This window comes from Vigna unguiculata, chromosome 9 (genome assembly GCF_004118075.2).
Source record: "Vigna unguiculata cultivar IT97K-499-35 chromosome 9, ASM411807v1, whole genome shotgun sequence".
Taxonomy (NCBI): Eukaryota; Viridiplantae; Streptophyta; class Magnoliopsida; order Fabales; family Fabaceae; genus Vigna; species Vigna unguiculata.
The window spans coordinates 31,175,120-31,202,716 of record NC_040287.1 but is presented as its reverse complement, the minus strand read 5'-3'; the positions used below and the strand labels follow the sequence as shown (position 1 = coordinate 31,202,716).

General features: G+C 31.6%; 3 protein-coding genes across 10 annotated transcripts; all 3 read left to right on the top strand.

The window, feature by feature from the left end:
* Positions 1 to 752: 752 nt before the first annotated feature.
* On the top strand, positions 753 to 5,078 carry LOC114164501 (PP2A regulatory subunit TAP46). Its single transcript, XM_028049199.1, has 9 exons — positions 753 to 985; positions 1,063 to 1,185; positions 2,519 to 2,605; positions 2,737 to 2,841; positions 2,935 to 3,096; positions 3,489 to 3,524; positions 3,605 to 3,676; positions 4,020 to 4,297; positions 4,537 to 5,078. The coding sequence occupies exons 1-9, from the start codon at positions 905 to 907 to the stop codon at positions 4,781 to 4,783; spliced, it is 1,191 nt and encodes a 396-aa protein (XP_027905000.1). The 5' UTR covers positions 753 to 904; the 3' UTR covers positions 4,784 to 5,078.
* A 1,830-nt stretch (positions 5,079 to 6,908) lies between these two features.
* LOC114163812 (myosin-11) lies at positions 6,909 to 11,294 on the top strand. Of its 5 annotated transcripts, none has more exons than XM_028048160.1 (5): positions 6,910 to 7,289; positions 7,759 to 8,194; positions 8,463 to 9,646; positions 9,738 to 10,648; positions 10,849 to 11,294. In XM_028048160.1, exons 3-5 carry the CDS (start codon positions 8,500 to 8,502, stop codon positions 11,191 to 11,193), a joined length of 2,403 nt encoding a protein of 800 aa, XP_027903961.1. In that variant the 5' UTR covers positions 6,910 to 7,289; positions 7,759 to 8,194; positions 8,463 to 8,499; the 3' UTR covers positions 11,194 to 11,294. The 5 variants fall into 5 exon arrangements, with proteins under 5 accessions (XP_027903962.1, XP_027903961.1, XP_027903960.1 ...); XM_028048159.1 differs by having other exon boundaries at positions 6,910 to 7,655; positions 7,766 to 8,194; XM_028048157.1 differs by having other exon boundaries at positions 6,910 to 7,655.
* A 10,644-nt stretch (positions 11,295 to 21,938) lies between these two features.
* On the top strand, positions 21,939 to 23,959 carry LOC114196283 (uncharacterized protein At4g00950-like). 4 transcript variants are annotated; one of them, XR_003606653.1, is made up of 3 exons: positions 21,939 to 22,688; positions 23,322 to 23,447; positions 23,642 to 23,959. XR_003606653.1 is itself a non-coding variant. In XM_028086881.1 (3 exons), exons 1-2 carry the CDS (start codon positions 22,143 to 22,145, stop codon positions 22,904 to 22,906), a joined length of 609 nt encoding a protein of 202 aa, XP_027942682.1. In that variant the 5' UTR covers positions 21,939 to 22,142; the 3' UTR covers positions 23,642 to 23,959. The 4 variants fall into 4 exon arrangements, 3 of the variants coding, with proteins under 3 accessions (XP_027942682.1, XP_027942681.1, XP_027942680.1); XM_028086881.1 differs by lacking the exon at positions 23,322 to 23,447 and adding an exon at positions 22,844 to 22,906; XM_028086880.1 differs by lacking the exon at positions 23,642 to 23,959 and having other exon boundaries at positions 23,322 to 23,635.
* The last annotated feature ends 3,638 nt before the right edge of the window (positions 23,960 to 27,597 follow it).

The following is a 27,597-nucleotide window of genomic DNA, read 5'->3' as shown; positions in this document are numbered from 1 at the left end:
GAGTAGCAGGAGGCTTGAAACTCATTAAGGGTTAACCTTGTGTGTGAGGGAAATTGATTCATTGTAACACTTGTAACACTTAGCTCGGGAGTGAGCCTAGGTATCCACCACAAGTGCAAGCATCCGCTGAATTCGACCAAGCTATCTGTATCTGGATGAGTTGAGTCGAGTCTTAGTGTATTGATTGAAAGGTTATCACATGCTTGGGTGGTAGATGTATATTGTATATGTATATTGAACTATGAAGGTACATTTGATTGCATGATAAAAATATAGTTGGCTCTAGCTTACCCTTCTCTTGTTGGTTGTTTTGTATGTTGTTCCTCTACCTTTGCGATGATCATCAATTTATTGATGAGAGCATATGCGAGAGGTAACCGTGGTCAAGGGGAGAGACGATTCCGCTGTATAGTCCACTTGGGCTGGACTGGAAGTTTCTTGTTGGACTTTTCTTTAAGGCTACGGCCCATGTATCAATTTGACTCTTGTTTTTTTTTATGTTCCCCTTAAATTTTATAACTTGTTTTCTTATGACTGCCTTGAGTTGTAAGGAGTTAAGTCCAAAACTTCCAGATTGCGTTATTATGTTACCTTGTGCGACGTTGTTGATAAAATAGTACGTCACATTAACTTATATTGATTTTTTTTCTAAGGATCAAGTTAAATTTTTTAAAATTAATAAATAAAATTTTAAAAAAAAAATATTGCGAGAATATTATATATCTGAAATGACGAGGTTTTACTCGTGTACCCTTCCACATACAACACAACAAAGAGAGAAAGTTCCCTTCTTTCTTTCTCGTTCTCGATATTTCTCCATAGTTCTATTTTTCTCCTTAAACTCTGTTTCAGATTTGCAAATAACACAAACAACCATCGGAGGGAATCCAAATCCTGCCGCATAATGGAGGACTTGCCGTTGCCGGCGCTCTTCGAGCAAGCTCGCAAGATCCACGCCGCCGCCACCGAGTCCGCCGTCGACCAGGTACGCTATTTGCACGCCCCTTTGTTCTGTTTCTGATTTTTGTTCTTTACTCGACATGCTTCGTTTTTGGGGTTCAGGAGGTTGTGAAGAAGGGGTGCCAGGCCCTGCATAGATGCGAGGACATGGTGAATAATCTAGGTTTGTTCTCTTCCAACGAGACCAAAGAGGATATCAGTACCGCCAATCTCAAGTACATTCTGGTTCGTACTTCTCATTATTCTCTCCCAAACCTAATTTTAATGGTTGCTTCCTTCCCTTGATTCTTTTTCTTCTTCTCCTTTTATATGTTTTAGTTTAGGTATGTCAAGTTTTAATTCAAGCGATTGTTTAATATATTCGTGGAAAATAGTGGCAGCATGAATTATCTAGTTCGTGTTTGGAAGAGTAAAGCAGGCTGTAGTGGTTTGGAGTTGTTTTTGCTTCTTAGCCAAAGAGCCGTCTGTTTAGGAGTGTTTTGGCTAATAGAATGGATTTTCTTGGACGGCCCGAATCATATTCAGTTTTTCAAACTCCTAGAGTCGTAGAAATTAAGTACATTGAGAGTGGTTAAACAATCCATCAAAACATGTGGGTTGAGGTTGATTAACTTTATTATGCTTTTAGAGTGAAATACAAGTCACTGAGCATGCTATGTAATAATTTCTCGTAACGTAATAAACTATTATACTTTTTGTTTTTCCCTATCTTTCTGCATGAGGTCCACCTTGACATTTTTAAATCTATACCCACTCCATTATAAAATATCGATTTGCAGTGCCCAAACAGTGCAGACAGTACTTTCCAATGCATTATACTTCATTGTGAAGCATCCTACTCTACTGATCTCAAAACTTGTTAAACGATAATTTATGTGTTTAACTACAACTGATTCGTACTGAGAATGTGTTAACAACATATCCAAAATGGAGGAAAATGATTAGTGAAGTTTCTTTCATTACCATCATCGAAAGTTAAAAATAATTTTTGTTGTGCCTCTATTTAAAGTTCTTGTTTTGAATGGTTTGGAATTTGTATTGCATTCTCTATTGAAGGTAGATTTCATGCAAGGTATTCTGTCAGTTTAGTAATTTAGGACAGTATTTACTCTCTGATAGAATGTAGTTGCTTTTTATAAAGTGCATTTGATAATGAAAATGTCTTCTTTTTGCAAAAAGCACTCTGCTCAAAATCTATTCAGCTTGTAGAAGGATTTAGTGGTGAATTTTCTAATGGAAAAAGTTTCATCATGGGAATGGTTGTTTACACTGTTTCCTGCTGTGCTTTACATAAAGGAATTTGCAACAATTACTAATGGAAAAGTGGTTAGTGGTTGGTTAGAAAGAAATCTATCATCACTATGCATTTCTTCAACTGATTAGTTGAATCGAGCATAATAGTATGTATAATGTGGTAAGGCTGGACGCATGCACTGCCCATGGGATATTTACTTCAAGTGTTTTAACTTCTAATTAGTACTGATTGTTAAACATAACTCAGCAGTTGAAATTGATAGCCTTTTACTATTCTTTTAATTTCATGTCATAATTTTCTCAGGTGCCATTTTATCTTGCGGAGTTGATGGAAAAAATAGCACAGGAGGACAGGTTACAGATTCTAAAGGCTTCCCAGGCAAAGTTAAAGGTGAGAGATGATGATCCATAGAAAGGAAACGCCTTTCATCAACAGCCAATTCAACATAATACGTAGCATTACTAATTAAACTTTTGAAATATTCATTTCAATCAAATCTTAGTGAAGACATCCTTTTGTAGGAATTTATCTCATTTTGTGAAGCAATGGAGCTGGTCCCAAAAGAGGAGTTAGAATCTTATATTGAAGGAGCACCAAAAACTGTTGTGGATCAGAGAGCTAGGAAGGTGTTATTTTTTCTTCATATTTTTTTGTTAGTTTAGTTATATAACATGATTTATATAGATTCAGGCACTGTAAGTTTGTATCCTGTTGTGCAGATTGCTAGGTTCAAGCGTCAGAGAGCTGCAGAATCAAAGTTGTTAGAAATAAAAGAGCGAAAGGAACGGCGTGGGCGTTCTACTAAAGCAGCTGCACTGTCCACACCTGTTGAGGCGGGAGAGGAAGAAGTATTGGATGATGACGGTGAAGAAGAAAGAGAGGTTTGTGTCTGACCTGCTATTTGTTTTGTGTGAAACTGTTAGTATTCTGTTACTACTATTTTGTGAGCATATGCTACATGCCTGTATAACAAAAAATATGTTTTAATTGATTCATTTGCTCCACACAATATAGGCTTAAATTCTTCTTACTTCTGACAGGACAACATATGTACTTAGCACCCACTGGGTATGTTTAAAGGGTTTGGATAAGTTCTTAAAAGTTGGTTGCTGGGACCTGTATTGGTTTTACATGTACTTGACTCTGGCTTGTGATTTATGAAATGGATTTTAGCTGTTTCAAAATGCCTGAAAGAATTTGTGTTTGTGATTGCAATATCGTGATTTCTATGAAGTATGAGTTATATCTGCTCATTCATTTATTTATTTTACAGGCTTGGACCACCACCATATCTTTGGCAATCTGTAAGGTTGGTTTGTACTTAGCAGTTTCTGTTTAAAACTTCTATTTCCATTGTTCTCATGTTTATCTTGTGCCATTTGAACCCAGGCACTAGATCTACTGGATATGTTGAAAAAAGAGGAAGAGATGCTTTCTGCTGTGAAGGATAGACAATCCAAGGTAGTAAAATGCTTGGTGTGTCAAATACTTCTGAAGCACTGATCTGTTACCTAGTCAGCTGGGGGCCTGTTGCTACCATTTTACATTGATATTATTACACAGTGAAATATTTAGTATTTTATGAAATGTTGTGTTAATCAAAACCTGAAGACGTGTTATAAAGTAGCAGAAATTGATACTCGTTAACTTTATTAAGACATCATAGCATGTTTCTCAAGCTAATTCTAGAACTCGGGCCAAATAATAGGCATATTTTACTTGAAATTGGAACAGAAAATTGTACATTCTTTCTGATTTAGGTTTAGTTTTATTTACTATTACTTGTGACTTTGCCATGTTTTAGGATGGGGCTGAGTTCTCCAGGGATGTTTTGGATGAACGTGCCAAGAAAGCAGAAGCTTGGCATCGTGATGCTGCAGTTCGTGCTCGGTACACTAAGCCCTCACCACCAATCACATGTGCCACTTTTGCCCAAGATGTTCTAGAAGGAAGAGCAAAGGCTTCAGAAGCACACGATCACAAGCACCAACCATTGATATTTGGACCTGCCAGCCTTGTGAATGGAAGCTTAACAACAGAGAGAGAAAGAATGGCAGCTCAGGTCTTCCAACCTAGTCATAGGTACGCATTATCCCCTTTATCAATAAAATGCACGCAGCCTTGCTAATGGAAGGCCTCGGAATGGGGAAATATTAGTGGGCTTTTAAACAGACATATATGCCTGAAAAGAGATGAAATAATTTTTATTTCCTTGTAACTTGGTTGAGTTTCACAAATCCTATGGGAACAAGGTTTAAGCTAATGATACTTACACTCTGCTTATATTTTTTGAGATGCTAAGTTGAATATTTTTTTGAAAGGATGCCAACTATGAGCATTGAGGAAGCTGGACTAAAAGAAATGGAAATAATGAATAAATGGCAAGAGAGAAATGTCAAACTCATGGAAGAAGCCAATTCATCTTGGCACAATGATAGGAAGTCAAAGCCTGGAGAAGACGATGATGAAGATGACGATGCAGCACAAGAGAAAGCAAGGGCTTGGGATGATTGGAAGGATGATAATCCACGAGGTGCAGGAAATAAGAAACTTACCCCTTGTGGGTAAACTCAGTTCTTCCCTGTCTTGTGAGTAAACGGGGTTAGGATAAATGTTTTTGGACGAAATCTCGTAATCTATAGTTGATATACTCGTAATTAGATTGTGTCAAGATTTTACGTGTACCATGATTTCATTTGATTACATGTGCATATTCTAGGAGTGCAACTATGGTCTTACTCTATCTTGCTCACTTTTTTTTTTGTAATTTGCACCAAAGGTATGCCTTGTTAATTGTTATATCAACCGAAGCTCATTATATTAACAAATCATGACCATCTTTCTTATCGAATTACTGAATAAATTTTTTATTATACCCAGAGAACCGATCCTTTTCTCGCTAAACAGCAAGAATTAACCATGGATCATATTCCCTCTCTTTGTTAATTTCTATTGCACTAGCCATCATGGTTCAGATTTTGCAGCATTGTGGCTGTAGAGTATTTTGGCTGCAGAAGACCAAGACCCTTTGGAGAATAAATTTCATCTGTTCATGTAGTGACACCTCAACTTCCGTTATCCAAAATTAGTTCTCATTTCACTGAAAAATTGTGAGAAGACAATGAAATTATTAATCCTACCTATTGGCCTACATATGTGTACAGTAAATGTGTGCGCATCTCTATGTTATAATAGAATATTGTATTTTCAAGTTTCGGCTTCAGTAGTTCTGTTCGATCATTCCACTACAAGCGTGCACAAAGATTTATGTATTTTGTTATGCATCATGATTTATTTTAGCTGATAGGTAGTGACTAAAACTACTTTTATAGGTAACCCATTTTTTTTTTCATTTTGTAGTACGCCTAACATATATTTGTTAGTTATACAAAAGTTAGAAAAGGGAATTTTAACTTATTCTCAGACCATAGAAAATTGCAAGAGATCTGCCTGGCACTTTCGCGAGATTCATCATAAAATTGTTATTTAAACAACAAATTATATAAAATAATTTATATTTAGATAAGTTAAGCACAAATGATTAACATATTAAACCGTCTAAATCTTATTGTGAAAAAAAAATTGAACGCAAGTTACTGAAGAGTATGCGAGTAGTTTTTTCTTGTTCCACCGATCATATTTTAATCTTTGAAAAAACCTTAATCTAAGCTCGTCGAGAACTAAACCTTTTACCTGCGGTGAATTCATCTCTACACAAAATACGTCTCCTTACATTTAAGAAAAAAAATTAAAAGAGGGATGTTAGTAGATTTCTTCCCAATGCCCAATTTATATACTTTTGAGTTAAATATATTTTTAGTCTTAAATTTTGATATTCAGTTTTTGTCTTCAACTTTTGATATATTTGTGTTTTCAAATTTTTAAAATAAATGAATATAATATTTTTAATTTAATTATGTTAATTTTTTATAAAATAAATTAACATAATTAAATTAATAGAATTATAATTATTTATTTTTTAAGTTTATAAATCAAAAATATATCAATGATAAATTCTAATTTTGTATTAAAATAATATATTTTGACATTCACTCATCAACGATTCAACGCTGCTACCATATCAATTTGCATGGGCCCAATATAAGCATCACCAAAAATTCGAGATCCCTGAAGGGAACAAAGGCTACGATTTTCTTCCTCTTAGGATCAAAATTTTCTCACACTTCGTTGTCATACTAAAACTGCTGTACTCAATAAGGTGGATAAATATCACATCAGCCTTTAGCCCCTCCAATCTTCTTGTCTTTGAAGTTCTTAAATCAAAATTAAAATAAAGAAAGTACATTTCTAAAATTCATGTATGGGAGAATTTGAAGCCGGCATTGCCGAGTTCACACTCCAATAACAGATCTTGAATTTTCTGCAAAACGTTAAAATTTTACATAGAAACTGCAAAAGCTCCGGTGAGTGATCTTCAGGTCAATAATAAAGGCAAAAATATAATATATGATATTGCTATACGCAAACAATCATTGTCTTTCCTCTTGATTCCAATAAAAATAAATCTTATAAAAATATCAGTGATACTTATTATGTCTGGCTGACTCTCCTATTAATTATTGAATAATCATTGAAAGAGTCTTCTAAACAATTTATTTCCACAGGTTTATCATTGGTTGCTTCAACTTAAGAAAGTGGTTGTGACTCAAAAAACTCAAAGTAAAAAACATGACTTTAACTATCGAAAGATCATTGCAATGCATTACATAAAAAAAGAACACATTTTTACCATAAAATTCCGCAGAAGTTCTGATTTTTTTTTCCTTTAGTTGTTTTACTATGAGCCCTGACATTCATAATTGATTTAGTTTGTTGTTGTATAGCTTTTGTATAACAGGGTGCAGCTTTAACAGATCTCTACTGTGAAAAGGAAACAAGTTAAAGAGAAGCATATCCCTCTAGTGCATTTGGGGTTCATGATGACCCTTTAACAACTTTATTGCTTGGAATATGTTTTGAGAGCGACATTTATATATTTTTGCCCCACAACCATGAAGGATCTGAGATTGTAGAATTGGTGAAGAAGATATTTGAAGTTCCTAACTTGTGAAAGGTATTATATTTATATGGATGCAAACAATTGGGCAGTAATAGTGGGATTAATTGACGGATAAGATAACTGGGTGGTCCAGAAAAAGATATCAATTCACTTGTTTGTATTGTTGTTTTTATACTACATATACTACCAATCACAAGAGGGACCAATTTTTCAAATTGGGTAAACCAAGTTACGAAGCAACCCTTCTTCTTCTGGATTTGTGTTACTTGTATACTTATACGAAGAAGGGAAATTCAAAAATATACTTCTTGTACTTTCAAATAATATGATAAGATAACTTATTTATGTCAAATTTTTTATACCCTGGTCTTGCAAATCTATTATTAATTATTCTTCTGTATTTTGATCATCACTAGACAGGTAAGCGACTCTGATTTAATTGAATATTCCATAGGCAAATTGATTTTGGATATGCATTCTTTTTGTTGCTGAGTTTCTCTCTCTTGCAATTAATGGTGACAAGCATCCAGGAATCGTGTGCCTTTTGCTTGCGAAAATGGTGAAGGAGTGTGAAGAGAGGGGGTTGGTGGTGGTTGGAGAAGAAGGGGAATTAAATTAAAATAAAAGAAAGGGAGGAGCATGTGGGGTTGAAATAGGGCAGTGTTTCACTGAAAACCAGGGAGCACAATTCATAGTTTTCTTTCTATTCATCAGTGTAGAGTAGTAGAGTGCCCTTTTTCAACCGAATGTGCAGTGTTACACGTGTAAGAGGGCATCCATCTTTTATGCATATTTGTATGGTCCTTTCTTTGGAAGATAGCTTTCACATCAGTTACATGAGGTTTGCTGTTTGGTGTGACGGGTGGAGTTAAATCGTCCACTGGGATCATGCTTTTTCCCTAGCTGCAGTTTCTGCTTCAGTGGCTTGTTTTTTCCCTGGAAGTTGCAGCAGTGGAAGTGTAAGTTGCTGAATGTTTTTTTAAGGAAACTGTTGCTTTAGTCACATTCTGCACCCATCAATTTCACCGGGTATTGCTGTTCCTCAATTATTGGACTGGCAATGTACTAAGCCTAGTTGGTTCCCAATTATTGAATCATTTTGTGATCTGTTTTAAATCAGAAGTGGGTCTATGCTTTTCCCCATATATGTGGTCTGAATCATGTGAGTTGTAAGGTAATGTGGGACTTAAAGTTTGCTGGTTTTGTTTTTTAACTTTTGGTTTTCAGTTGCAGAGGTGCCAGAGAATCCGATCTCACAGGAATAATGGGTGAGGAGGAAATTTCTGTTTTGGATAGAGTTGGGTGTGACAACAAGAGTGACACTGAAAGCATGTATCCCATGTATTTTGGTGTTTCTTGTGCATTCTTTGCGCTCCAAGTGCTCGCAGAAGTGCCACAGGTTGAAGTTCAAAGATGGTGTAAAATCCGTGACACCATGCTTCAAGGGAGCGCTCAGCTCTTGGGGTTGGTAGTGTGGAGGCTTCAGAAGGGAATGCCGGAGGGAGGAGAGTGCCGACTCAAAAGGGCCGAGAGAGAAATCGAGAATCTGAAAAGGATGAGGCACGAGGATGCCAAGGCCAATGAGAAAGTTGTGGGAATCTTTGCAGCACAGGAGCAAAGTTGGTTGAGCGAAAGGAGGAGACTCCGCCAGCAGATTGGGGCTCTACTCACTGAGTTGAGAGTTTTTGAGAGAAACAAGGATGCTGCTATTTGTGAATTGAGTCAGAAATTGAAGAACATGGAGGGTTTGGTGGAGTCAAGAGACAAGGAGATGGAACAGGAGGAGCAGAGGAGGAAGGAGCTAGAAGAAAAGCTGAACAAGGTTGAGAGGGATGCTGAAGAAATGAGAGACTCCGCCAGGCGTGAAGCTCAAGAGCATTCTTCTGATCTAAGGAAGCACAAAACTGCTTTCATTGAACTGGTGTCAAACCAGAGACAGCTTGAGGCTGAACTTGGTCGCGCAGTTAAGCAAGTGGAAGCTACTAGACAAGAACTTGCTTCTGTGGTGGAGAAGAAGGAGGAATCAGATTTGATGGTACAGAAGTTGTCTTTGGATATTGCAAAGTTTCACAAAGATTTGGAACAGAAGGATAAAATTTTGTCAGCCATGTTGAGGAAGTCTAAACTGGACACTGCAGAGAAGCAAATGCTGCTAAAGGAGGTTAAGTTATCAAAAGCTAGGAGGAAGCAAGCAGAGCAGGAGACACAACGATGGAAAGCAGTTTCAGAAGGAAAACACGAAAGACATTCCTTAAAAAGCATGTTGGTGAACTTGAGTTCAAGGATGGATGTTTTCCCTAGTGCTAGAGGTATGCAGCATAGTTCCACAGGGTCCTCACACATTGCAAATGAACCAGACCAACCTCCCCCCTTTCCTGATCACTATGCGCAGCAAAGAATTGGAGATTTGTGTAAGACAAAACTCTTCAAAGTTCTATTGTATCTGATTTTATTTGTTGCCAGTATTTCCCTTGACCCTTTCTCTCATTATTTGGTGTTCAGCCATTCCTGCTAATGCTAAACGTTTGGAGGATTGGATGCGAGCTGAGGCAGAAAGGTATGCAACCTTGATCAAACAGAGGCATCATTTAGAGCTAGATGCTTTTGCTGAGCAAATGCAGCTCAAAGAAGAGAAAGTTGAGGCGTTTCGCTGGCAGTTGTTGAGGACAGAATTAGAAATGAAACAGATGCAGGCACATGTGGAGGAGCTGGTCAAGGATGTGACACAACTGAGACATGACAAGATGAGATTGGAGACCTTACTGTTGGAGAGAGAAGATGAACTGACTTCCCTGCAAGAGAAATTTGTATCAAAATTAAGACCCTTGAAAAGTAACTCAAGTTTCCCACCACAATCTTCAGAACTAGCACAAGATGCTGTGTGGTCAAAAGTGAAGGTTGTGAAGAGAAAGCCAGGTGAGAAAGTGCTAGAAATGATGGAAGCTTCAGTTGAGGAAGATTGTGAGAAGGAAGTACACTGTCTGCCCAATGACCAGCTTAACAGTGGTAGTTTACTTGTTCAATCTCCAGAAAACGAGATTGAAGAAGAAGAAAAAAATGTTTCCAGGGAGGATAGTGGTACTCCTACTCAAAACCTGTCTCCAAACAAAGTAGAAGCTGATGCTTCTGAGAAGATAGCATCTAGCAGCCAGACCCCCAGTTCAACAAAACAGTCCCTATGGAAGATGGATCTTCATGCTCTTGGAGTATCTTACAAGATCAAGAGGCTGAAGCAGCAACTTCTTCTAGTTGAAAGGCTAACAGGAAAACAAGCGAATGAAGAACAAGCAGAAACCAGTGATGATAGCAAAGTTGGTATGAAGGCATATCTGTCCTTGACTACTCTGCTGAATAAACAAGTTGCAAGATATCAATCCCTCCAAGAGAAGACAGATGATCTTTGCAAACGGATGGTAAGCATTAATTCTATATAGTTCCATTATCTTTATATTATACCCATGTGAACATTTTTGGCATCATTTTGATACCCTTTTATGAGATAGTAAAAATGGAACAATGATGCATTCATTAACTGCTATATTATAAATTCTAGTGTCCAACTCCATTTGGCATTGCGAAGAATGAATGAATGATTTGTTGCACATTATTTCAGCACGGGAATGAGCTGTATGCAAGCCGTGGAGATTTGAATGGTGCAAGAGCAAAGGAGAAAACATCAACACTGGAACAGTTCCTGGAGGAGACATTTCAGTTACAGAGGTACATAGTTGCAACAGGACAAAAGTGGATGGAAATTCAGTCGAAGATTGTTTGTGGGTTTGTTGGGGTGGCAGAAGAGATGCAGAAAAGTTCTGGCATTGACATGAACCGATTTGCCGACAGTATTAAAAACCTGTTCCATGAAGTTCAAAGAGGTCTTGAAGTTAGGACAGCTAGGATTATAGGAGATCTTGAGGGAACACTAGCTCGTGAAGGAATGACATGTTTGAGAAGGTAGCAACGAATTCATGTGTTTATTTGTCTATACTATACCTATTACTCTACTTAATAATACCAATCTGTATACAAAGATTCCAATGCAAATTCAAACTTGTATCATTTTTCTTGTCTCCTTGGTTGACTTGAACTAACTCATAGACCCACCTTATTAAAAGGTGACAACAAAAAACCATTCTAAACTTCACGTATTTTCCTTATCTTAGGGCCTTAAATATTTTTGCTGTTTGTTAGGTTGGATAAATTAATGAAGATTTTAGTGTTTCCTATTCCCATTTATAACATACTCCACCAAATATACCTACCTATCATTATGTCGCTGACACGCTCCACCACATAAAGAGCTCTACTTTTGTAAATAATTTATGCTAGGGAATAAATAATATAAAAACTCTGAGCATTTTCACTTTAAAAGTACTGTCTATGAAATACTGGAATATCATGACATTATGATCTTTCTGAATAATTAACTTTTTAGGTGGATCGGTGTCAAATGTCATTGGTAATAATTAATTTTCATATACAAAATTTAAGCTTCGGTAATATATATATGTGAGAAAGTTACAAGAATACATATACGCATATGTACGATAACTTCTAGGATTTGTTAACCGATTAAATATGTGTTTTCTTTTTTAATTTTTAATTAAAATTGAAATTAGTGTCTTTTTAAAATTTTAAATTAATTTAATCTTTATTTTTAAAGATGTGTAAATTTAATCTTTTAATCAAATTTTGTTAACTATTTAGCATTTTAAACACATTTCACGATAACATTGAAGTAAAAATATATAAAAGATATAAACAACTCAAATATTATCATGAAATAGTATTTGAAACGTTAAATAAACTTAACAAAATTAAGTTAAAAAACTAAATATGTGTATTTCCAAAATCGCGGAACGTTGGATCAATATTTTAAATAGAAACTTCACTTAAAAGTTAAAGAAAAAATCATATTTAACTTTTTTTAATAAAATAAAAAAGAGAAGAATGATAACTAAATAATAAAAAAATCAAGCGTTATGAGTTTAATATACCCTTCCACTCATAGGCCTTTGTCCCTACTTCTAACTTCTAATCACAAGGTTTTTTTTTGCTAAACTTTTGGTAATCGCATGAGTTTTGATTAGACTACGTGAAATATTTGCATTTTTATTTGATGAAATAAATAAGGTATGGTATATGATGGCTGAGTGATGTAAAAGTTTTCTCTTTTTCAAAAAAGTTGTGAGGGAACAAATCTCATATCTCTCTCTTTTCCCCGTCTAGCTTTCAATTTGGAAAGTAGAAGAAAAGCATTAAGGAAAAAAATGAACAGAAAAGTGTAAGCACCAAAATTTGTCCAAAAAAGTGAGTTTCATTTTGAGGTGGTGAAAGTGTGGAAAAGACGTGTTCATTACAACATACTAATCTCATCTTTATTGGGCCACTATCCATTGGATGAGCCCTCAAATTTATCTTCTTGGGCTTTCAAACCATACAACATTTAATTATAATATAATTTGGCTCAATGCCATGAATATCCTTCATCCTACACTTCAAATAAAAATCATGGGATATGAGGCTATTGTAGGAATTTGCTTTAAGAGAAAAACATAAAAGGAAAGGGAATATTGGATTAGCATTAAGTTGAAAATAACTTGAAAACAAACCCACTTTAATTTTTTTTTTTCTCCTTTAAGTGGCTTATCACTTCATCTATATCTGCTTTTTTTTCTTCTTCTTTATCCTCTTTGCATACAATGCTTATCTGTTTTCAGTGTCGCACTATGAAGAGAAAAAAGAAGCAATATTAATTTTGAGAGAAAAAAAAAAGACAAGAAAATAGCATACATTTATTCTTCCCACCAACTCTCTGATTATGGGTACTTTCATATTTTTTGATTAGAGTACAAAGATTTATCAGCTGATGTACAAATATATAAATGAGACCGTTTCATGAATCCTAGGCCTGTATTTAATAATATTGGTGATGTCTCTATAAGTGAATCATCTCCTCAAAGATTATTTATTAGTGGTATAGATTCATTTTAGTAACCGACTTAAACAAATACAATATGAAAATATAAGAAATATCAACATGTACAGACTCAAGCTAGATATAAAAATTGTTGGAATTCTAAGTTTAAATTTTACATCGAATAAAATATAACAAAATTGTGTACCATATAAAAAATAATAATAATGATATTTTAATATATTTTTGTTGATTCACATTTAATTCATCACTCTAATTACCTAAATTATTTATTTTTATTCTTTTAAGTTATGTGTGGTGATGATTAATTAGAATGATAAATTAAAAATAGATAAAAAAACAGGTCAAAATATTATTATTCGCAATAAAAAAATCATCGATATTTTATGTAGGTTAAATTTATTAGTGATATCTCATATATTTCTATTTCTGAGATTGGTATTTGTGAGTTATGAATAAAACTATTTTTATTTTATAAATTTGTACACAAACAAAAATTGTAATCCTTTTCAATTTTCGTCATTTATTTATTGTTATTTTATAGGTTAAGTAAAATGTTAATAATATATCATCTAAAACAATTTATTCCGCACATTCTTCATTCTTGATTGAAATTTTTTAAAAATTCAAATTGAATATATTTTACTTTTTATTTAATGAATCATCTATTCATGATTTTAATACATTTTATCTAATAATATAAGAAGATAGAAAAAGTATTGCTAATATTCAACCAGGGAGATATATTTTCTACGGTTTACTGCTAATATAAATTAAAATAATATATTTTTTAATATAGTATTGAAACTATTAAAACACACAAGTTCGCTTTCAAATGTATTCATTTTTATTTTCTTTTTATAATCATAATTTATTATAAAGTTTATCAATGAAGTAGTTGTTAATTTTTCGTAAAAATTAACGTATATCATTGAACTATATTGACAATTCGAATCATATTTATCACTTAAAAAAATTATCTCTAAATTATAAGTAGTGTCATCTAATAATAACTATTAATTAAATTATTTAATTTATGAGTATATGTGTAGAATGACATTTAAATTTATAATACTATTAGTAAAAGCTAACCAATATAATTATTTTTTATTATTCTTAGTAAATTAAGTAATGAAATTTTGTTATGACATCACTTCTACCAATTGATAACCTACTTTTAAATATATTTTGGTCATTAAAAAAATTAACTTTTATATTTTTAAAGCGAGATACTCAAAGATAATAATGAATATAAAGTGTGTATAAAATTTTATTGGATGTAAAAATAATAGTTCCCTTAGTTATTTTGTTCTTTGTTCTTATACACAGGACTACTGGTAATATTTAAAAAAATGTTGAAGCATTTGTAATGGATAATAACTTTGGTTCATATATGTAGTGAGAATCTGAACCTATAAATAGCCTTTAAAAATTCTTAAGACAGTTGAGCCGACACTATACAGGATTGTATGAAATTTTGGATCAGAATTTTCAGAATCACAAGTTAAATGTTTTGGACTGCTGAAAATTCTGGCATGGAGCTTTTGGAATCATAAAAGCATGCATGCATGCATATTTGGAGTGCAGCATGAGATTGGGAGACAGTGGTGACGATGGACTAGGTTGTCACAGTCACCAATGAATCAATAGGCATGTTCTGTTCCCTGTCGGTGCAACACTGTTTCTACTGCCATTAAGTTCTCAGGAAGATGAAGATGAAGATGAAGATGAAAGATGAAAGATGTTGTAGTTTTGGTTTACTTGTCAACCTAACCCTTATGCCACAATTAACTTGTCGGTGCTATCATTTATATTTTTAACTTGCTAAAAACTCAGAGGAAATTCTCTATATAAATAGTTGTCAGATTTATTACGATGGAGAAATTTGAAAACGAAACCTTACTGCATATGTATCTTCCTCAACTCCTATACTACTATTACAATCACTACTCTTCTCAAACTATATACGCATGTTACATCGTTATTATCACACATTTCATTGTACGTGTTGTGATTGGCTTTAATCGGCCCTTTGGAGACCTTGACGGAACCTTTACTATGATGCTCATATTCAAAAATTGAAATGTATTCTATTTTAATTGTTTATAATTAAATTTTCTTCATTTATTAAATAATTTGTTTGAATAAAGAAATTAAAATATTTTATATTTCAATCTTTTATTTGGCTAAAATAATTAATATTTTTGGGAGATAAAATTTCATTTTAATAATTTATTTTAAGTTTAAATATGTTTTGAGTTCATGATAAATTTGGAAACGGGCTTGACGATCCAAATGGGTCCAATCAGACAAAGTTAGTCGGAAAATCCAAACGGGCTAGGCTGGGTAGGCCCAACAATCCAGATAGACCTGATCAACCTGACGACCCATACGAACCGATTATGCCCGTCCAATTTATCGATCCAGTCCGACCCAATTCGTTTGAGTCGTCGGGCCTGTCCGACCTGTTTTTGTCGTCAAGCTGGTCTGATCCGTCTAGACCATCTGGCAAGCCTAGCCCGTCATGGTTATCGGACTTGTCAAGTCCGTTTGAGGTTAAGTTCAAAGTGTTAGGATATTTGAATTTCTTCTAATTTAGTTAATTGAAATATTTAAAATATATATATATATATATATATATATATATATATATATATATATATATATATTTTAAATGCTTTTTAATTTCTTTATCCAAAAACAAAATATTTTAGGAGAATGCTAACCAGTGCCCACTGGTTAAGGAGTAATAAATGTGTTTTGATATCATCATTTTTACATTGAAAGCTGAATTTATTAAATACAGTAATTAAAATAGTATAAATGTACATAATAAATTTTATAAAGACAAAAATACCCTTTTAAATGTGTAGACAATAACTTACTGTTACAAAACAAGTTTTTGGAATTTTTAAGGTCTCTACTAAAAAAAATCAATTAAGTCTTAAATTGACACTTTAATTACTCTTTTTTTGTAATAATTTTTAGATGTTTAAGAGTATTTTATTTGTTGGTTTTTCTGTTAATTTATACTTTCTTATGTTATTTTTTTTTAAGTTTTAGATGTTTAACACTATTTTTTTGTTGATTTTTTGTTAATTTAAATTTTAACAACATTAAAACATAGTTATTTTATTATTTAATTAGTTTTTAAATTTTATTTGTGAACATTAAATAAAATATTAAATACATCTGTACAATATTTATGGACATTTTTGTCTTTTAAAAAAATAAAGTTGCATTAATGGTTATTAGATCAAGTTTTATTTAATATTACACTTATCTATGTATTTTTGTAGGACTCAATGTATATTAATTATCCTTAACCAATGTCTTAAGGACACTGGTTAGCAAGACCCAATATTTTATTATAAAAAAATTTAAACTCTTTAAAAAAATAATTACTATAAGTCACACTCTTAGTTACAAATTCATATTTTATATATATGTATGTATTTAAAAATCTTGCATATTTGTCTAGAACCAAACAATCTGTCAATACACATACAATGGATTTTAAGAAAAATTTTGCTTAGTTTAGGACTTTTGGGGATTCTTTTGGAAATAGGTTTGGTTTGTCATAGCTAGGTTTTCTTGATTTGTATGGATTTTGATTTGGTCTATCATACGTCTATATAATTTTTGTAATATAAATTTATTCTTTAAAAAGTATATAATTATTGAAATATAGGATGTCGTATATGTTTATAATGATATTTTTGTATGAAAAATTGTCCATTAATGTGTGAGAATCAAGCTTTTCTAGAATAAGAATTGAACAAGTATGTTAATTATGAGATATTGTTAAGGGAAACTTCTAAATAGTATTAGTAATTAAAAATTAAATTTTTTATCTTATGGTTGACATTTACTTGGATTTTAAAAAATTATTTTATACACCAAAATTATCTGGTAAAGTACTTACTATTTTATAGAATATATAAAGTTCTATGTACTTGATTTATTCAATAAGAGCTTTATTTGGATTGATGAAATTCAATGTCTATAAAATTAATTAATTTGTATCTTAGTGTTCACATAATAATGTAACCCTCACAATAACTAAGAATACCACATGCAATGTATTTATATAAGAATTGTTACTGTCAACATCACATGCTCATGTGGTTTTCTTACTAATTTTGTAATCTCCAACACCATGTCTTGCTTTTATAAGATTCTGAAACGTGTTCTATTTTGTTTCTTCTCAAATTTATTTCCTTGTTTTACACTTGCTAAGTAAAGACTCTTATGGAAGACGAAGCATAAATTTGAAAAGTAAATTCCGGTTCTCGATCGTTATCGTAAGTAACAATGCTTAAGATCATTCAATAAAAAATGGAATCTTCTTCCTATTCATGGTTTTGTAAGATTGTAATATTGTGTTTAGTTTAGGATTGAGTCTTAATTCTTTTTTTTCATGAACACTAAATCTATAAATAGGACTATAATAGACTTTACGTTCTGATTTAGATTTTATTTTACTTTTGTGATTACCTTGTCATTTGATTTTCTTTTCCTGAGCATTCATAGTTAATTAGTGGAAAAAAAAAATCGTAATGTCAGGAAAAGAAAGAAAGAATGTCACGAAAAGTAAAGGGACGAAGATTTATAATACCAAAAGAAGAATCACTACAAATATATCCAATTAGCAACGAAAACGAAAAAATAACGTTGACTACAAATATTGGAGTAAATAATATTGGTTATGTGAACGCAACACGAAAATAGCCACTACCTCATTAACCTATATAGAATATAATAAAAATGGTTGCATGATCCCATAAAAAATGTATTTACTTTCTTAATCTGTATACATACACATGTAAAGTGCTCTTTTTTGTATAAAAATTATTCCCTTTGCATGTGAAAAAAGGAATGACTAACACAAGGAAATTAGAAAAAAAAAAAGATTATTTGTTGTGCATATGACAACTGATAAATGAGCGGAGATTATTGGACTTTTCAGCAAAATTCTGCATTATTATTTAGAACTAAGGTTGAATGGTTAAACATAAGTGAAATATTAACCCATGATTGATTTTTTATTTGCATGAATTTAATTAATAATTTTCTTCACTCTTGCTATCTTTGTTTAGACTTACTATAAAAATTAATCTTTTCGTATGCGTGAATTCAATTTTACCTCTAGATGATTCCAATCACTTTATTTATTCTTATAGTTACTATTATTTGTATGCTAATTCATTGTCAACTACTTGCTTTTTTTTCGAAATTTTATTAAAAACCACCAAACTTTACTTCCTACTATAAAAAAAAAGAAAAAGAAAACCCAACACAGAATAATAAAAAAGGTTATAAAGAAGAAATAAACATTAAAAAAATAACATTATAACATAAAAAGAAGACTAAAATGAATCTAAATTATTTATATATTTTAAAATAATAAAATTCTATCAAAACATGGTTTTTGGCCATCGCGTGGGAACCATGGTTACAAATTACAATAATAAACCATCAAAAGATAACAAATAAAAGAAATAAAATTAGTAAATTGTGAATTCATCATGGAGTCTTTATTATCTCTTTGTTGTTGTGATCCTGTGTGGGATCAATTCGCACTAATTATTGAGAAATTTATAAAACCAAATTTCAATAATTTTGTTATACAAAGAATATATTTAACTGATTGAAAAAATTTATAAATTAAATTACTTTTCATAAAATTAAAATATCAAACCAAGTTTTATATTTTTCTATAATTTTAAAATTATCATGTTATATATAAAATAATGGTGCTAAAGAAGATAGAGTGAAAAAGACCTAGTATTAGTGCGTTGGTATTCTCTTATCCCTTCCTTTTGTTTCCTTTTCAACTTTTATGAGCTGGAACTTTTTTTTTTGTCGGATCCAACTTTTTTTCAGTGTTTATGTTACGTACCTTCCATCAATTCTTTTTGTAATATATATATGCCTTTTAATTATTATAGAATTTCAGATATATAGGATCGTGCATCTGCATTATGCTTAATAATTTAAAATTAATTTTATCCCATTTTTTTAAAAGAAAAAACACACTCATTGTCTTCATATCCAAAATCTATTAATGAAGCATGTAAAGTATTTAAAAAGATTCTGCTATCAACAATAACAAATTCAAAACTCCTTTACAGCCCTCAGATGAAATGAATAATTTGCATAAATTTTATTTTTATTTTTTCATTTCTACTTCATCATAAAGGCATGTACTTTTCTTTGACTCTGCTTGTGGCCATTTCATTTTGACAAGCTTCTCTCGTAATAATGGCATTCGGTCTGCATGCACATTAAGAATAAAACTCTTGTGTTTCTAAAATGTATCAAATAGAATTTGTCCACGTCTCTTCCTTCTAACTCAAAAACTATATAAAACTGGATCTTCTATTTAGATTTAGTACATGCTAAAAATCAATATATGAATCATTTCATACTTTAATTTATTAATATGATGTATAGTATATTTTTCATTAGAATGATTGTTCTTTTCTTTTTAAGCGCAACTTGTAATAAATTGCGGAAACATCTTAATCATCTTTATAATATTATTGAGCTGTGCGAAAATATAATCATATTAAAAAAATACATAAATTTTATTGAGTGTAATTAATTATAATATATCATGTCCAACATACCTTATTTTAAATTAATTGTAATATATCTTTATTTGAGAACATTATTATTTTTTAGATGGAATTGGTTCACCAAGAAAATAAAACTCCTCAGTATACGTATCTAGCTAACTCATCTTTAGGAAGATGTGTGCCTAACCTCATGATAATGTATCTTACAATATTCATAATTCAGTTTCATATACACTATTTCAACATAAGGACAAAACACATTTAAATAAAGAAATGGAGAAACACTAATTATACACCTACAACTATTCTTTTGATTACATTTTTATTATTCATAAATATTATTTAAATGGATTTTTCTTCTTAATTAGTTTTGCTATTTTAATTTTAAACCTTTGACAAATTTTAGTCAATAATAAAATATATATCATTGAAGTTGTTACTCACGTTGAAATATTTTATGCATTAGCCTATCGAAAAGGACAAAAACGTGTGAATAAATGTAATAATAAATTATTCATCCACCCTTCTTTTTCAACAATTGATCTGTTTTCTTCTTTTTCGAGTCACCAAATTCAACTTATAGCATTTTATTATCAATATTATTGCATAAAAATTGTTTATATTCATCATATGCTCTTCAAATTTGATCAAAAAATGTATTTATCCAGAAAGATTTGAACCTATGTCTCTAAGATGTAACTGAATTGAAAAAAAAAAAAGAAAAGAAGTTTAAGTGTGTGTTTAGTTCTACGTTAAATTGTTATAAAATTTATTAGAATTGATTTTCAAATGTAAAATTAGTACATGTTTAATTTTTAAAACAAATTAAAGAATAAAAAATTCATGTTGAATGAGAAGTAACAAATTATTACTTTTGTGTTAGAAAATTGATTCAGTCGAAATCAATTCTTCGCTGAACCAAACACATCTTAAGTTACAAAGAAATTCAATATTTTTGGACCGAAATAAGCTCCCAATAAAAAAATTGAAACCCTGTGAAAAAAAATGAGGATATAACCAAAATATTTTGAACCGATAATTATTTCACCGGAATTAAACCGACATTATATTCATATAAACATGGTACTCTCAAAGAAAATATTGTCATTGTTTGGGTACAACAAAATTTTATTTCTCTTGTTGATCAAAATTGATCTTGGGTTGAGGGCATCTCATAATCCCAATTCCTTCTTAAAGCCCACTCTCTAACAATTTTCATAATTACAAAAATCAACGGCAGTGTCATATTAAAAACTCCACCAAAACAAGAAAACAAATATCATCGATTTCGAGTATTTGGATTATAATTAGAAAAGTTTTAAATTGCACTATAGTTTAAATAAAAAGTTGTGTTTTATAGTAACCTCCTCTGCATACGGAGAAAGATTAGATTCACACAGAGAATCAAGGAAAGGCAAAGTGAAGAGAGAGATAAGGATTCATTTTGACTTTATAAAAAGAAATCATAGATGTAGTATTTAAGTGTTTGAAATTTATTTATAAATTACACACTAAGATAATCTCTTCAAGCCGAATCATACCTACAAATAATAAAAAAAAATATAAATAAAATTACACAAAAAAATTTAATGTAGTTCAGCACCTCAAGGTTTACGTTCATAGATACTCAAACATAATTTTTTGTAGACCAACCCTACAAATTCTTCATTGTACAATTTTTTTAAAAAAAATTACAAATTTTTCAATAACACACAATTATCGAAGTTTCCTCGCACCTAAAAAATTGATTAGGTTGGGATGATAATTCTAAAGCAACTCTTTATTTTTTGTAATACTTTTTTATTATTTTCTTTTTCATAGTACTCGATATAGAACTTTGATATATAATCACATGAGAACCAATAAAATTCAATATTATTTTTAATTTTTTTTTTCAAAGTGAAAGTTATGAAGGTGAATTATATATGTAAATGGTGAAAATTATGTAGTGATGTGAGTAAGGTGAAGAATTATGAAGGAGAGAGTGAAGAGTTGCATCTAGTGGTAGCTGCGGTTACCCTAAATTGGGGTAGAATAGAGTGTGACTTCTTCATTTCCTTTCTACACTTCTCATCTTTACTACCAAAAAGTCCACAACTAGGTCGCAAACCAAACACACGTAATTTATGTCATCTCCATGACTTTTCAAAGGACCATATTACACTCCTTACACTTCTCCACATCTCCATGATTCACACACACAAACACCCCTTTTCTCTCTCTCTCTCTCTCACTCTCTCTAACCAATTAACTCAATGACACGTTTCCATCTCTATAAAACCACACATACCCACTTCACTATCTCATCATAAGGTGCCCCTACCACCACGCTAGTTAGCTACCTCCACACTCTCACTCTTTGAGAGATAGAATCAGTAACAACAACCAATGATGGAGTCAGACTCGGAGAAGAAGTGTGATCATGTTCACGAACCAACCTACAAGCCGACAAAACTCCCTCTCTTAATCTCGCGGCCAAGCATAGCGCCGGGCACTCCTCCTCCGCCGTCGCCGCCGCAGACCACCATTTCGGTTCCTTTCCAGTGGGAGGAAGCACCGGGGAAGCCCAGGCATTCCCACACCGAATCGGAGCCCGACAACAGTGTTAAAAAAACACTGGAGCTGCCTCCGAGGTTGTTGTTTTTGTTGGACACCAACGTGGACGGGCCTTCCCATACAACCGTGTTGGATGGGCCTTACGTGGGCCGAGCCGTCTCCTTCACCACCTCCTATAGGACTCCCAGGGGTTACTGGAATTCCAACTTTGGCTCCTCCAGATGGAGCGGCTACAAGAAGATTACCACCGACGACGGCGAGGGCAGTTTTGACTTTTCACCTCACTGTTCTTCCACTACAATGCCAAACGTCAAGATCACAAGGGTTCCCAGAAGAGGAACCTTCTGGACTCTGTCCAAGCAAAGGTCACAGTTGTGGGTAAGTCATATCGCTTCGTTTTACCCTTGCCGGATATTATTTACAGTTATTTTCTTCATTTATTCTATATATTTCCAATCATGGATTATTGTGGCAAACTTTTTTAATATATATAAATATTTGTGTACGTTTAAACAACTTACACATTTTTCTAGTCGCTTAAAGGTACATGTTATCCAAATCATGCATACATAAAGCAGAGCCAGCTAAGGTATTAGGTATGCATTATGATTTTTTTTGTGGACAAAACTGCTCTTTGACTAAGACTATATAAATATTGATGTTTGCTTTAATCATATTATATAGGTAGCATATAACGCCACCGAAATTATAAAAGCTTATTGTCTTGTATTTTCACACTAAGAAAGAAAAAAAAAAGTTGGTGATTTCGATTTTTGAGAGTACTTTCCGTCTTTGATTTTCTTAAGATAAGTGTACCTTACCCTACACTTACGCAAGAATGGAAAGATTTGGTTACTTTTTGTGAGACGAGAAATTAAGACAGTCAAACGATAACAACGTTTGTGCTGGCCGAAGAAAAAGCATTGGTGTCGTTGCTTGTGCCACTAAAAAACACCTCAAATAAGTGTAATTGTTACAGTGCACAGATCATAAAGTTATTTCTACTTTCAGATATCCCTGCTACTTGCGATCGAGAAATTCTTGTTGGCTATGGGAAAAAAACAAAAAACATTTTGAGAACATCCCCATCATAATACTTTTGAAGATCTCGAAAATCATACAAGTCAATGATGACAGGTGATTTTGAAGGAACACTGTTTTTTCTTGGTTTAAATTTGAACTTATGAACATAAATTTTTGCATAATTGATTCGTCCATGTTGGTTGGTTTAGATTTTTTTGCTTGCACCGTCTGTGTATTTAATCGTTCTCTGTGGCAATGACTGGGTTAGGTTGATATCTCATCATCTAATTATAATTTTACAACTGCAGGCAAGCATTTATGAAAGCTTTAAGCAAGTGGTCCCATGGAAACGCAAGCAACAAACGCAGAAAAAATGTGCTTCCAAATTCGACACTGTTTGATCTTTTAGATTTTTACTCCTGTCAAATGTACTTATTCCACAAATTATATCCTTCTCACAAAAAAATGCTATTTATGTATAAATAAAAAAAAAATATTTTACATGTTGCACTCCTATCTCGCACCGTAGCGTATGGTCAAACAGTTTGTAAATATAATTTTGGTGGTAAACTTGTATATATATAATTACAAATAATTACTGAATTATCATGTTATTGTACAGCCATGTGTGTTCGAGATTAGAAATGAAAATTAATTAACTCTGTAAAATTGTATAAATAATATTTATGACAGTCATAATAGCAAAGCGAAAGTGATTGGTACTTATATTCTACCATTACGATAGCCATATTTAAGTAAATTTTACGCATAATTTATTTGGATTTTGGATCTCTGAATTATGTGCTTTTTTGTATTTTTGGATCGTTTTGATCATGAATTTGTAAAATAAGGTCGGTTGAATTTTTTTTTTAAAAAAATGGGTTAAGTTGTCGTGGGGAGGACGACTTAATGTCGTCCTCCCCCTAAACCGGTTTTAATTTTTATTTTTTGAAAAAGTGATGTCGTCGTGCCGGAGACCGGTTTTAGATTAAAGTCGTCAGAGTGCATGATGGTTTCACTTTTATTTTTTTTTAAAACGTTATTTTTGAGCTGTGACCAGTTATTTCAAATGGTAATTAATAGTATAAATCATAATGAAATTGCTTTTCTTGTTTGGGAATATTAGAGTGGAAGAAAGAGTGATAACAGACTGCCAAAAAGAAAAAGGTTGTGAATAAGGGTTGAAGTTCCAATTCACTATTTTTTTTACCATTAATTGCTTAAAAAAAGTTTAAAAAAAAAAAACATAAAACTGAAGTCGTCAATCATGAAGACGACTTCACTGTGTAAATTGACAGAACCGGACTGCTCTATGACGACATTGCCTTTTCAAAAAAAAAAATGAAACTGGTCGGAAGGAGGACGACTTCACCTTTAATGTCGTCCTCCCCCATGACGATTTGACCATGTTTTACAAAAAAAAAATTCGAAGAACCCTTTTTTACAAATTTGAGTTAGAATAGACCCCCAATTACAAAAAAGCCCTGAATTATGAGTAGGATGTCAGCGGAGGCGGGCGGATAAGATACAGGTAGCAGCTCCTCTGTACTCTACCTGTTGGATAAATATCTGTTCCATACACGTACTCATATTCGTCGGGTATTCATTATGTGGGTATCTGCAGAATTTTTTAATATTCATGGGTGCACATGAATATTTACAAAAAAAAGAAAATAAATATTTAATAACATATTTTAATCTTAAATTCAAATAAAATACAATACATAACATTTATAAATTTAGAACAAAGTCCAAATAACTCATTTAAATAGTGTTGAATGACCGTTTACAAAGAAATGAATTTTTTTTAAAACTAATTGATAAAAAATAACTCATTTAAAATCAATATGTTAATATTTTTAATTATGTTTTTTTTCAACTTAAATTAGAGTATAGCGGATACCGATATCCACGGGTACGGATACTATGATACTCGTACCCGTTCTGTTAACATGTGATATTAAAAATATGTGTACCTGTTACCTGTGGATATCCATTTACAATATTTATTTCTTATCCGTTATAAATTTTATCTGCTAATATATGCAGGTATGGATTCTTTTGACATCCCAGTTTATGAAAAAGACTTAATTTTGGTCGCTATTTTCCACCGTATCATTGTAATGTTATGTAGTAAAGTTAAGCGTTGACTTTGTTTACTTCGTATAGTTTTTTATTAAATGAAAAATAAATTACCAATATAAATAGCATATATTTATACCAACAGTACTATAATGCAACGTACAAATAAATAACTATAGTAGCATATACGTTACTTCGTTAAAAGTGTTAATAAAACAAATAACATAAACTACAGAAAGATATACGCACCAAACAAATAACATGAGTATTAGATGAAAAAGTTATTGGAAAAATATAGTATGACTCTCACTTTTTTTTACTTTCTTTTTTTTATTTTATGTGATTTAATATAAAATATTAATTAATATATTATTATTTTTTAAAAAAAATTTAATAATTTATACTAAATCACGTCATAAAATAAAAAATGAGAATCGTACAATTATTTTCAAAAGTTATTCCTTTAAGTTCTTTAATGAAAGTTATGTCTAAAAATTGAAGTCACACTTTCAACCCAATGCAGGGTTGATGGGAAAAATCATGTTAGAATCAAGTTAAGGCGTGTCAAACGTACATCCAGAGTCTAAATACACTTTTAATAGGCCGAATACTTAGCTGATACCTATATAAAATGTAGATATGTGTTAAGAACAAACTATTATTTAATAAAAAATTTCTTTAAATAAAATAGAGATCTTCTTAAGTATCTTGCGACCAATTATTAATGTTTTGTTAATTACTTTTTATTAATTACCTACTGACTTTGAAATCAAGCACTTCTGTTCAATTATGTTTTACTTAGTGTTTCATTATAATAAAGTAATATGAAGCATCATTCGCTTTAAAAATTAATATTATGGGTTGGTTATAAATTTTATTAGAAATCGTTAAGTAGACGAAGAGAATGAGTTATTATTGTGTTTTTGAAAATTGAACATTTTTTATGTTTTTTAATTACTATTTTGGTCGGATTTGATTCATTTTATCTTAATATTTTTTTTCAATTAATCTCATTATATTTTAAATAGTTAAATTGACATTATGATTAAATTGACATTAACGTCATCATGTTTAAAAGATGATTGTGTCGATATAATTGGACATACTTCTTTCCATATTTATTCTGATTTAGTTTTTTAAAATAATAGATGAGGTAAGATTTTTTTTTTAAAATTATAAATATATTTGATTTAAGCGTAGAATAGGATGATTTAGGTTGAACCGTACCCTGTGGTTTTTATTGCTGAAATTACAGGTCTGGTAGCTTGTAATGGCGTGTATTAGGGTATATTAGGGTCTCAAACGTAACTCACAATTCAAACTATTTCCATTTCTAACTCCTCTTTGTTAGGTCGGTCCTCACCACAAGCCATGAATTAAGAAATGAAAGTTAAAATTATATTCATTTTTCGATATTTTACTTCACTAAATTCTTTTTATTTTATAGACAATCAACTATAACAGTTAGCTAAATAATTAAGCAAAATCACATCGTAGAGGATGCGATATTAATGATTAAAAATAATATTTAAAACAATCAATACATGTATAAGTAATTTAAAGTATAAATAAATCAAGGAAAAAGCTTTTTGAAAACTACGCATAAAATAAAAGAAATAAAATATGTTTTGGTTCCTCAAGTTTGACTCAATTTTGAAAATGGTCCATAATCAAAATTTGATTATTATTTGGTTTATGTACTTTCAAAATTATTATTTTTAGTTCCTATTTTTGGATGACGTTAAAAATAACAAACGGCGTGTTACGTGTTTTGTTCTTTTTAATAATAGGGACTAAAAACACGTGGCACGACATTTGTTATTATTTTTAACGCCGTCCAAAAATAGGAACTAAAAATAATAATTTTGAAAGTATAGAGATCAACAATGACTAAATTTCGACTAAGAATCATTTTTAAATTTAGATCAAATTTGAGAGATAAAAAACATATTTTTTCCAAAATAAAATGCAGGAGATAGGGGAAAAAGTTCTCTATTATTTTTTTATTGCCAGACTTTAAATAACTAAATATTAATAATGCCTACATAAGTGAGGGTATCAATATGTTGAATGTAAGAAACTTGGAATTGCAGTAATTAATCTGACTAAAACCTAATTCAAAGTCAACAGTGACCTTCACAGATAAGATTCAAAGCTTGCAATTACGGTTCGACTTAACAGC